The sequence below is a fragment of the Aulonocara stuartgranti genome (assembly GCF_965226115.1).
Source record: "Aulonocara stuartgranti genome assembly, chromosome: 10".
Lineage (NCBI taxonomy): Eukaryota > Metazoa > Chordata > Actinopteri > Cichliformes > Cichlidae > Aulonocara > Aulonocara stuartgranti.
Window position 1 is genome coordinate 2,422,813 of NC_138946.1, and position 12,075 is coordinate 2,434,887.

The window sequence follows — 12,075 nt, forward strand, 5'->3', positions numbered from 1 at the left end:
CTAAAAACCCAAGTTAGTGACAACATGCGTAAAATACTCTGCCAGGGTCCCAAATCAATAGTGGAGGGGTCACAAGGTCCACTAGGACCAAACACAATCACCTCAGCTTTGCTTGAATTGAATCTTAGAAAATTTGGGGACATCCAAGTTTTAATATCATCTAGACATGTCAAAAGTGGTTGAGTGGAAGAGGCGCCTTTCTGCTCCAGAGGCAAATAAATCTGACAGTCGTCAGCAGTGTTGTAAGTTAAGGTAAGTTACTTTAAAAAAAGTAATTAATTACTAATTACTTAATCAATATTGTATTTAAAATACTTATCTAATTACTGTGTCTGAAAAGTAACTTAATTACTAAATAAGTAATTTAACTAAATACTTAAAATCCCAATAAAACATTGAGTGGACAAACAATAGAAATTAAACTCTTTAAATAATAAATCTTTTTTTTTAAAGACAGGGACTCTACAGCAGCGGTAGCATCTCTTCCACAGTGTCGCCTGCAGTTATTTTTAAGCTCACCTTTTTAAGCACCTTCTGTGCTGCTGAAGTAAAATCAGGTTTTGCTGCTCAGCAGGAGTTGCCGCTGTGTTATCCATGGATGATGAACAAGGATCACTCAGAAGTGTTCGTCTGTGCTCTGTGTCAGGCGCTTCAGCAGATTACTCGTGCTATTAACAGCCGCCGATAGTTTTTACATATTACTGTAATGTTCTTGTCTGCTCGTTTCAGAAAAGTGAAGAGACGGGAATATGTCCATTTCATAAAACTCGCTTCAGCCGAGTCCGGCAGCTTCTGCTTTAGAATACGACTGTGCAGCAAACTGACGCGAAATGACGAGCAGCTGCACTACAGCGATGTTAAAGCGGCAGAGTTTACCTCTACGTTTAGAAGACAAATGATTGAAATAAAATAATGATATTCAGCGAGTTTAATTATTTTACAATGTAATGCAAGCACATTGTAAGTCAATGTAATTAAAATACCTAAAAATGAACAGTAATCAGTTACTCTACTTTTCAGTGGAAAAGTAATTTAATTACAGTAACGTGTTACACCCAACACTGGTCGTCAGCATAGCAGTGGAAGGCTATTCCATGCCTATAAGGATGGTACCCAAGGGCTGTAAGTACAATGCAAAAAGCAAAGGCCCTAAACCTGAGCCATGTGGGACCCCAAACTGAAACGTGGCAGAAAAGGACTCATACCCTAAAAAATGAACATTAAAAGTTCTGTCAGTAAGATCGGACCTAAACCAATTCAAAGCCGTACCACAGATGCCTGCAGGATGGTGTAAGCGAGACAATAAGATGTTGTGGTCTACGGTATCAAAAGCAGCTGTTAGGTCAAGAAGGACAAGAACAACATAATTACCTGGATCACAGGTAAGAAGGATGTCATTCAAAACCTTTAACTGAGCTGACTCAGTGCTGTGAAGGTTTTTAAAACCTCTAGAATACCATTCTCATTGAAAAAGTCCACCAACTGGGAGTACAGTATTTTCTCTAAGATTTTAGACATAAAAGGCAGCTTAGAGATAGGCCTATAGTTAGCCAATACAGTGTGGTCCAGGGCAGGTTTCTTAAGCAAGAGCTGTACTATTGCATGCTTAAAATTAGCAGGGACTACACCAGATCTTAAACTGCTATTTATAACAGTAAGAACAGCCTGCCCTATGCAAGAAAATATCTCCTTAAAAAAATGTGGCAGTAGAGGATCATTTGGAGAACCAGAGGGCCTCAGGTGCCCAACCACATCCTCTAAATAAGAAAGAGTTATGGGCTTGAACTGGTCGAAAACAGCAGAGCAAGGGATTAAAACAGAGGTCAGACTCAGGGGCAGAGATGAGGTCCTGTGTGGTTGCAACCTTATCAATAAAAAAAAAAAACACATAAAATCATTAGATAATTTGATAGAGGCGTCTAAACAGCCACTTTGTGGAGCATTTAAAACTAAACCAATAGAGTTAAATAACACACGGGGATTATGACTGTTGGAGGAAATGATCTTGGGAAAGTATTCCCTCTTAGCCTCTTTAACCGTATCACGATAGAGATGCCAGGAGTTCTTTAGGAGTTGTAGAGACACCTGTAAATTGTCCCTCTTCCATCTGCATTCAGCTCTATGACATTCCCTCCTCACAGCCCGAGTGGTTCATTAAACCAAGGCTCGGTTTTAGCATTGGGCTGCCTGGTTTTAAGTGGAGCCACAGAGTCCAAAATAGTTAGGCACGAGGATTCAAACCAAGAGCTAAGGACCTCTGTGTCCAGATCGGAAGGGACAGACAGCTGGCTAAAGGCAGAGGAGAACCGGGCAGTAGTGGAAGGGGTTGATGATCCGACAGAGGCAAGCTGGAGCACTGTTTTGACCTGTAGTGCGCGAAAACACAGTATCAGTAGCAGACACAAATGTTAAAATCTCCCACAATGAGAACGTAATCGTAGTTGGGCATAACCCAGCTAGAAATTCTGAAAAGTCATTTATGAAGTCCTTAGTATATTTAGGGCAGGGGTCCCCAATCCCAGTACACAAGGGCCGGTGTCCCTGCAGGGTTTAGATCTCACCCTGGGTCAGCACACCTGAATCACATGATTAGTTCATTACCAGGCTTCTGGAGAACTTCAAGATGGTTATTTATCCATTTAAATCAGCTGTGATGGATCAAGGACACATCTAGAACCTGCAGGGACACCGGCCCTCATGGACTGGGATTGGGGACCCCTGATTTAGGGGGATGATAAATAACAGCAAAGAGCACTGAGTTAGAGCAAATAACTTCAAAACACATCAGCTCAAAGCTGGAAGAAGGCTGTAAAAAGCGTGGTTTACATTTAAAATCCTTTTTAAAAACAACCGCCGTACCTCCTCTTCCTGATGTCCTCGATGTGTTAAAATAAGAACAGTCTGCTGGTAAAAGTTCGGAAAACATACTGGACTCACCAGTGTTCAGCCAAGTCCAGACTCCAGAAGGTGAATAACTCCTTCAGAACAAAAGATTTGTTTATCAGCGATCTGGCGTTTACCAATCCAACCCTGACAGAAGCTGGGGCCTCAGCAGCATAGGGAACTCAGCACAACGGCCACAGATTGCGGAGGTTCGTCTGGCGCACCTTCAGCCGAGGAGGACAGGGGTTGCGAAAAAGCGGAGTATCATCCCAGTTGCTCACGGGGATGAGGCAGGCTTCCACAGGGTCCAAGAATCGTCGATGCACAAAAACGCCAGGAAATAATCGATGTACTCCTTGGGCAGTAGTGGGATGATGCGCCAAGGAGAGCTTGAGGTTAACCAGCCAACCACTGCGCCTACCCTGGCGCCTTCGCCGGACAGGTAGCAAAACAGCACGGCATAAGCAAGTTGGTATTTGTGACAGCAGCGGACAACAGGAATTCTGTTTTCCATTAGCAAACGATATTTTGACCAGAGCTTCGGAGATTGAGAAGCGATTGGCGATCGTACACCAGTAAAGACCCGACTTCCAGAGTGACACATAGCAGAAACAATATAAAAACAAAACCGACAGCGACAGACGAGTAGTAGTGGATGTGACGAGCAGCCACATCCACTACGGTCATCCTCCAATTCTTCAAGTAGCCATTTGAGGCCGGTCCTGAAAATGAATGAATCCACATGATCATCCCAGATTAAAACGTCTTTACTGCAGAAACTAAAATGTTAAGAAAAAGTTTTGTTCTCATGGACTGTTTATCCCAGAAAATACTCACAGGCATAAAGCAGGGCGCTTTAAGTAACTGACACCTGGCATCTATCTCGGTAACTGCTTCACCTCTGCTAACTGGTGTCCTTGAACTGGACCTCTGGATAGTATCTGTGGTGATGGTGCTTTTTTTGGATATTACACAGTGAAACTCTCCAACTAAGAGTTGGTGACACACATGCAATTTATGGATTCAGTTAAGTTAGGTGCATCTAACACTAACACCAGGAGCAAGTACGAAGTTCAAAACCTCCTTTTTGCCATTTCCGTCTGTGTTTATACAAAATATACAAATATATACCAACATTATTCCTTATGCCTCAAAACCATTTATTAATTATTCTCAAACATTACATTCAGTGTTAGTGTGTCACAACATGCTGGGAAATGAGGATCAGCTGAGTCTACACTAGCTCCTCTAATCCTGTGTCACATGTTGTGGAACAGTTGGTGGCTGTAGCTTCATTGAGAAAATGCAGTTGAATGTAAGCTGAATAAAGTAGTATTTAACCAGTTTTGTTTACATGAATACAAACATCAGCAGGTGAATAAGAAGGCAACAAGGCTGATGAGGCACAAACATCACAACACAGGGCAGACAGTGAGCTGTCACCCATCATGTTTCAACATGCACTGGTCTCAAAAGCAGGTGTTTGACGACGTATACGTGAACATACTCAATGTTAGATACGCTAGAAACACAGTGATTAAAAAAAACAAAAAAAACAAAAACAAAAACACACAACACTAGCATGCATTAGAATAACCGAGAGGAAAATAAATGCATTAGAGTGTAGGTGTATGGTCTGCAGGAGAGTCAAATAAAAACTGACGGATAATATCCAAAGCATGAAAAACATGCAAATGAAAATAATATGATGAAAAAATGTGAGGATGTAAAGAAATTGAGTTTCAAACTGGGGAGACAGAATCCTCTGAGGGTTCAGGCCTACAATAAACGCAGTCTGACAGATGTAAGCCACGTCGAGAGTGAGACACATCACAGGTTTTGTCACCGGCTGTCTGATGACCGAGACAGGAAGCTGGCTCTGCATTATTTGTATGCGTCAATCTCCATAAAGGACATGACTGACACGAAGAGCAGAACATATCAACTACTTTTGTTTATTGCTGATGTAAAGTGTGGCATTATATTCTTATTATTTGATCATTTGGTGGGTAAATCAGGTGTTCATAAGTGGTTGGCAAACCAAACAGTCAAAATTTCTCTTTCTCTGTGGTGACATTTTCTGGTCTGTGTTGATAAGAAGATTATATTTTTAGTTTATCTGTTTTTCTAAGAAACAGGTACTGCGTATTGTGAAGATGATATCTTTTGTTAGGAAGACTTGTTTTCTGTAAAATTAATAACTCAATTAGCCGGCATGTTTTCTCTTGGGGTCTTTGCTTGGAATGATTCAGATGGTTTAGAAGAGCTGGTTGTTTGTTAAGGTTGTGTTGGTTCGATAGAGTGACTGACGAGACGTGGGGTAGGTGGATTTGGTTGCATGGGGTGACAAAAGTGGATGTTGGTTGGTTGTGTCAGCTTGTTGATTGTGTTAATTAGTATCTGCAAGTTGGTGGAGATAAGTGCTGGAGGTAGAGTGGATAGGTGGGTTTGGTTTGATGGGTTAGCGTGGTGGGATGGTTGGTCGCATTGGGGGAAAAAGTTTGGTAGGCTGATCGGCTGGTTATTTAGGTTTATTGTCAGTTGCGTGGGTTAGCTGGGATCAGTGAGTGAGCTGGGATTAGGTTTAGCATTAGGTGGATTTGGTAACATTAGGGTGCTTGGCCCTACAGGTTAGGATTGTGGGCTTGGCTGGTTGGTGGGGTTTGTCATACTTGTATTCCACTAAAAATTACAGATTACATGCCCCAAAATGTATTCTGTAACGTATTCCGTTACGTTACTCAATGAGAGTAACATATTCTGAATACTTTGGATTACTTAATATATTATCGTGCTTTTTACAACTACGTGAATGTACTATTGCTGTGTGATTTATTACTATTACTGGAGGTAAAGGGACCTCTGGCTAATACGTCGGGTTCGTGTCGGCTTGTAGCCGAAAACTAGCTTTACTTTGTTGTCTGGGTCGACTTTGCTAGTGAGAGACAGAGAGAGGCGTTGAAAGACTGCTCCAACGGAACTTATTGTTTCAGAGGAAAACACGAACACAGTGTACAGTCGAGTCTTAATAGCTTACTTACAGCTGGGCTCATCAGGCTCTCTTCTTGGCCGCAGTGGTTATTATTATATTTACATGCTTCCAGCTCCCGTTTCTGCTCGGTGACAGTACTTTGCCTTTTTCTCCCTCCTCGCTCACAGACACATAACGAGTATAACAGTCCATTCTCCCTGCAGTACGGACTACACTGCCCATCAGGCTACATTCTTTAGAGCTATGCCTGTAGCATTCAACAACAACAAAAAGGCACTCTCTCACCCAGGAAACACAGTCGCAGAGAGCGTGTCATCCTGTAACCATGGCAACCGTAACGCTGCCGCCTGGAACAACAGAACATCACAGCTGTCAAACAAACCCAAACAGTCCTGACCCGCCACAATATGAAACAGGAAAACACCACCGTGTAATCCATTTATTTCAACAAAGTAACTGTATTCTAAATACCACTTTTTTAAATGGTAACTGTAACGGAATACAGTTACTCATATTTTGTATTTTAAATACGTAACTGCGGTACATGTATTCCGTTGCTCCCTAGCACTGTCAGTTGGTTAGTTCAACTAAAAAGAGTTAGCCACATTAGTATCGCCTGGTGTTTAATAACACTGAGATTACAAAGCATAATAATCTAAATAAAGATACAGAAACAAATACTGAAATTATTTAATTTAACTTTTCAAGTTCGATGTTACACCACAGAGATCTCTTCTTAGAGATCTCATCTTTCTTCTTTTGTCTTTGAAGTTAAGGATGACAGAGCTTAGTAACTTTGTTGCCAACTGTAGGGAATTTATTGTGAGATTACATGGAAATACATCGCTGATATCACTGATCAATATCCGTTGGCACCTATTTTCCATTTACAGTAACTGCAGAGTTGCATTGATGAAGCTCCAGCAGCAGAGGCGCAGCTGCAGGTTTTTCCGTGAAGCTTTTTTCATTCATACAGTCCCTGTGTTCACAAATCCCTTGTGGTGCTCAGCTGTTCTCCCACCATCCCCCTGCACAGATGCACCCTACTTTCTGTACTGTACACTGTTGATGTACAGGCAGCTGACATTGAGACTGTTCTGAAGGGGAAATGTCATCAGTGGAAAAGTAATGGGCACAAAAAACCAAAAAAAAAAAAAAAAAAAAAAAAAAAAAAGAGACAAATGTCTGACACACAGTTTGTACTGTAAGCTTTTAAAGAGGCAATTTAATTACAGTTTCACATTCACAACAGAACGGACGATTTAGTGCAGAATGAGTTTTCATTCGCATCATATTTTTGTTAGCACTTATCAGCTGTAAATAACAACTACAACTTCAAATATGCCATTGAGTTAATTAATGCAGTGTGGTGTGAAAGCGGACAGATGGATAAGCTAATTAAAAATTCACCATCGACTGCTACAACAATCCCACGTACAGTTTACTGGTGTGTGACTTCTCCCAACAGTCAGCAATCAGATGCAGAAACAAATGAAAAGTATTTAGGACTTTCTGCAGATTTCCTGGGTTGTTAACACAAGCATAACCATTGAAAATGTAACCTGCTCAGCAATTTAAAGCTTCAGAGTTAGCATCTTAGCTACTGCCATGTTGATGTGTAAGTTACTTTAAATGGTTAGTTGGCAACCTGCATCTGTGAACTGCATCTATTACAGAGACATAAACATATAAGTAAGAGAGTAACAAACAGGCTTAAACACTCAGCCACAAACATGGTCCAAACGTCCAGGGCCCTATTTCAGGAAGCCGGTTTAGTGGAAAAACTGAGTAAGTATACCCTGAGTTAACGAAAACTCTGGGTTTTCGGTTTCACAAAGCGAGTTCAGATGAAGCCTCAGTGAGTCACTATGACGACACACTCCGTGAAGCTAACCTGCCCCCTAGCAGGTTTACTACAACTAACCCTGACTGTCCCCGCCCCTTTGTCGGAAACCTGACAGTAGGAAGTGTCGGACATGGCGTGCTCCTTCCTTGAAGAGCCAGTAGATCGTGAAGCCCAAATTCTCCGCAGAGCTCTCCGCCGGGAGAGAGTGATCAGATCGCGTTTGGACATTTTATCATTTCCTGATGATTTTCTGTGCGAACGTTACCGTTTCTCAGCACAATCTATAATTTATTTGGATAACATCCTCAGGCCATATATTACGCATGTGACACATCGCGGACATGCTCTCAGTTCATTACATATTATTTGTATTGCACTTCGGTTTTTTGCAAACGGGAGCTTTCTGTATAATATTGGTGACGCTGAGCACGTTTCCAAGGCTACCGTCTGTCGGGCAGTCAGGAATGTTACAGTTGCACTGAAACGTCTCCTGTACTCGTTTGTGGTGTTCCCCGGTCATAGACCCACAAGATTTATCAAAGAGGGATGCCACAAAATTGCAGGTATCAGGATGAACAAAACTTAATTCATGATGTGGTGATACTTGGACTACTACTTAAATTTTACATTTATTTTTAGGGTTCCCAGGCGTGATTGGCTGTACAGATGGCACTCACATTCCAATCATTGCTCCTTCAGTAAATGAAGGAGACTATGTGAACAGGAAGTCTTTCCACAGCATTAATGTACAGGTACATAGTTCCCTGTAGCATGTCAAACTAACAAATAATTTCATTATAGTAATGGATGCTAATTTGTGTTCTCTGCACTGTGAAGATCATATGTGATGCTGCCAACATTATCACAAATGTGGAAGCCAAGTGGCCAGGCTCTGTCCATGACTCACAAATATTCCGTGAATGTACACTGAGCACAAAATTTGGACATGGTGAGTTGAGAATACTTTAAAATATATAAAGACCAATTGCTACAGGGACATTTGAACTGAAGTGTACCCTTCTGTCTTAGGAGAGTTCACTGGCTACTTGCTTGGTGATAGGGGGTATCCATGTTTACCCTATTTGCTTACCCCTTACCCTGACCCTGAACCGGGCCCACAGCAGCGATATAATCTGGCTCATTGCAGGACAAGAGCCAGAGTTGAAATGACTATCGGAATGCTTAAGGCCCGGTTCCAGTGCCTGCAAAGACTCAGGGTCACCCCAGAAAGGGCATGTGACATTATTGTGGCATGTGTGATTCTTCACAACATTGCCACAATTAGAGGAGAACACTGTCCTTCTGAACCAAACATCAGCAGTGATCCAAACCATGAACATCCTGACCCTCCCACGGACATACAAGATGGAAGCGCAGTCAGAGACACCATATGTCACAATCATTTCCTTTGACCCATCACCTCAACATGTTGAAAGAAGAATAAACAGATTTTTGTTCAACTGGCTTTATTGGTCGCCTGTATTTCCTGTACACAAAGTATTAAAAGATGTAAACCTCATAAAGTGTCTCTGTTGCTTCCTCCTCTGTAACAGCTGTCAATGTTTCTTCATTATTTTCCTGTAGTAAAGAAATAAACAACATTGCTGTTCTACTGTAAACTCATATAATCTGTGGAGTATTACTCACAACTGCATGTTGGTCTGGCTCAACAGGAGGCTGCACCAGATGCAGTACACCATCACCATCAACTGATAGAATATGAGGTTTATACAGGTCACTTATAACTTACAAGGGACCAAATGGCAATTAACAAACATACCAATCACCTTACACTTCATTGTCATTATGCTCTCAAAGACAACCAAGGCTGAGGGAAGGCAAAATCAGTAGGAAAATAACTTCACTACAAAATAATCCATTATGGTAAAGAGTTTATCAAATGAATGAGCAGCACTGCAAAGGTGACTGTGAAGAAAGGATGTATGCACATCATGTATTATTTTGCATTTACCCACTATGTAGGCACTTGTGTCTTGCGGGGTTATTGACTCAGAGGATGTCCCCGCAGAGATGCCTTCGGCCACAGGGCGCCCACTGTTTTGGCTGAGGGCCAACTGCTCAGCCTCTGTGAGTGGTGGTGGTGGAGGACCCCCACCTGTTTTTCGGGCCTCCGCTTTTTTTCTGTTGGCTATAACGGGGTCACATTTGAGCATACAGAGTAAGCAAATATGTACTTGTAATGTGCTCAGATAATTTCAATAAGTGCTTACAGAGGGGAAATTAATGTAGCCTCTAACTGCAATTGATTTACATCGGACAAACAGACCAAGCACTATGGCTCATAATACAATTACACCTCACCTGTTTGGACTATATTTTTATATTTCATTTTTACTTGCTGCCAGGAACGTTTGGGGCCTGTTGGGTTGCACCTGCGCTCACATCACGTCACAAAATAAAATGTATAACATAACAAATAAAATAACATATGATAAAATAACGTGTTAAATGGGTGGAAATCCCTCGATCAATGTTTATATTAACACTCACGCATTGACTCTGTCGGCTTTGTTTTGCCATGCATGCTCCCTTTCTTTTGCAGCTGTGGCTGTGTTACTTTTTTCCGCGGAATTTGCATGTTATCGGCATATGCTGCCATCAGAATTTCGGCCTCAAGCGCTGTAAAATACATTGACCGCGCCTTCTTTCCCTCCGTCTCCATGGTGACTCGCTTAATCTGTGCTCCGCTTATCAGGGCTTTATGTATCCTCGTCCGCGTGCTTCACTTGGGGTTAAAGCAACTCCGCGTTGATTGAACTAATTGTTATCAGCCTTTCTGAAACCGAATATTCCGAGTTGGACAGTTCGGGGTTACTCAACCCCGTGTATCATTTTTAACTCTGAGTTTTCTAAACCGGCTTCCTGAAATAGGGCCCAGGTCACTCACTCCAGTTAGCTGTGGTGGAACCTACTCCATTTTATTTTATTTGCGCAGTGCCAAATCACTACAACAGTCACCTCAAGGTGCTTAATATTGTGAGATTAAGACCCTACAATAATGCCTAGTACAGTCAGTAGTACAGTCAGCTACAGCCACCTGTGTCATCATCCACCTGTCAATCCAAATAGCCAAGTTTAAGCCTTAAAAAACTCAAGTTGATGACTCATAACAAATTCGTAACCTGTAGAGTTGATATAAAGGGAGGCAATAGCTGTGATCATCTTACATCTGGATATTTTCACTACTGAGTCTATGAGGACTGATTCACCTTCAAGTGGAGTTACAGGAAATACAGTTTATGGCAGTTACTCAGTGTTCTTCTGAGATACTTGGTATTCATGTGAATACCTTTGATATATGCCACCCGCTGAAACACTGCATGGCAGTGCACCACCTGATGGCAGCAGTCTCTGGCACCACATACACTACTAACCTGATCTGGAAGGGATCACTAACAAACAGCCCAAGGCAAGAATCAGATGAAGGTGAGCGTGAACTATAGAGGCTTTATCAATCAAGCAAAAAGCATCCACAAACAATGGCCCATACCAAGATCACATGATTCTCTCCAGATTAAATGTCTCAAATGTCCCCAACAGGATGAATGAGCAAAAGAAATCAATAGATCAAACTTCAAAATTAAGACCTTAGTTATAATAAACTGGAATTAACCTGAAAATGAAGGTGTGCCCTGATTCTGCTCGGTGCTGCAGGTTATTTTTCTAAACCAGACGTGAACAGAGTCTGAATAATGGAGCTGCAGCACCTGAGCTGATCCCCACTGCCCCCTGGATACTACCGAAAAACCCTTCCTCTATCTATCTGTCTCTCTCTCTTTCTCCTTCCATCCATCTCTTTGTCTCCCTCTTGTTTGCCCTTTTCATTATCTGTCCCCGTCTTATCCTGTGAAGCCACTTGTCTTCATTTCTCTCGCCCTCTCTTACTGCATTTCTGTCTTGTTTAGCTTCCCTTTCTGTCCTCTGCTTTATTCCACCCATCGCTCTACCCTTTTCTCTTCCACAAAGACTCAAAGCTTTGAGATCTGGTTGAGATTTTTCTCACCAAATGTTTCCACTCTTTGTGTCACGTATTGGCATGCTTGCTAGTGAACTATTGTGACTGGCTGTGGTGAGATTATCCCTTTAGGTCTAAATTTGGCTGTAAGGTAAAAGTTAAAAGGCATCTTTTCACGCTGTTATAAAGACATGAATTCAACCTCATTACAACCATGAGCGCACATTTACCCACTGAGCAATTTTCTGTTGGTTAGAGGTCTAACAGATGACTTCATGATACATCTCAATGAAAGTTCAAATTAGGTTACATTTGATCCAGAACTGTTAGTTTTGCCCGTTTATTTCATTGTGTATTTGTAGAACTGGACTATTGTAA

At 41.8% G+C, this 12,075-nt stretch overlaps 2 protein-coding genes across 5 annotated transcripts in view; one reads left to right on the forward strand and one right to left on the reverse strand.

Annotated features, from left to right (window-relative positions):
• LOC309715202 (glutamate receptor 1-like) overlaps positions 1-12,075 on the reverse strand; it is a 113,962-nt gene that overhangs the window by 80,414 nt on the left and 21,473 nt on the right. The gene's annotated exons all lie outside the window — the stretch shown is intronic.
• LOC309715238 (putative nuclease HARBI1) lies at positions 7,475-9,680 on the forward strand. The gene is made up of 4 exons (XM_082548207.1): positions 7,475-8,284; positions 8,361-8,473; positions 8,559-8,670; positions 8,751-9,680. The coding sequence occupies exons 1-4, from the start codon at positions 7,852-7,854 to the stop codon at positions 9,131-9,133; spliced, it is 1,041 nt and encodes a 346-aa protein (XP_082404333.1). The 5' UTR covers positions 7,475-7,851; the 3' UTR covers positions 9,134-9,680.

Excerpts from the sequence above, each read along its gene's own strand:
- LOC309715238 (XM_082548207.1), top strand. The coding sequence starts at position 7,852 with ATGGCGTGCTCCTTCCTTGAAGAGCCAGTAGATCGTGAAGCCCAAATT. Across the intron at positions 8,285-8,360 it reads GGGATGCCACAAAATTGCAG|GGTTCCCAGGCGTGATTGGC; the intron begins GTATCAGGATGA and ends ATTTATTTTTAG. Across the intron at positions 8,474-8,558 it reads TCCACAGCATTAATGTACAG|ATCATATGTGATGCTGCCAA; the intron begins GTACATAGTTCC and ends TGCACTGTGAAG.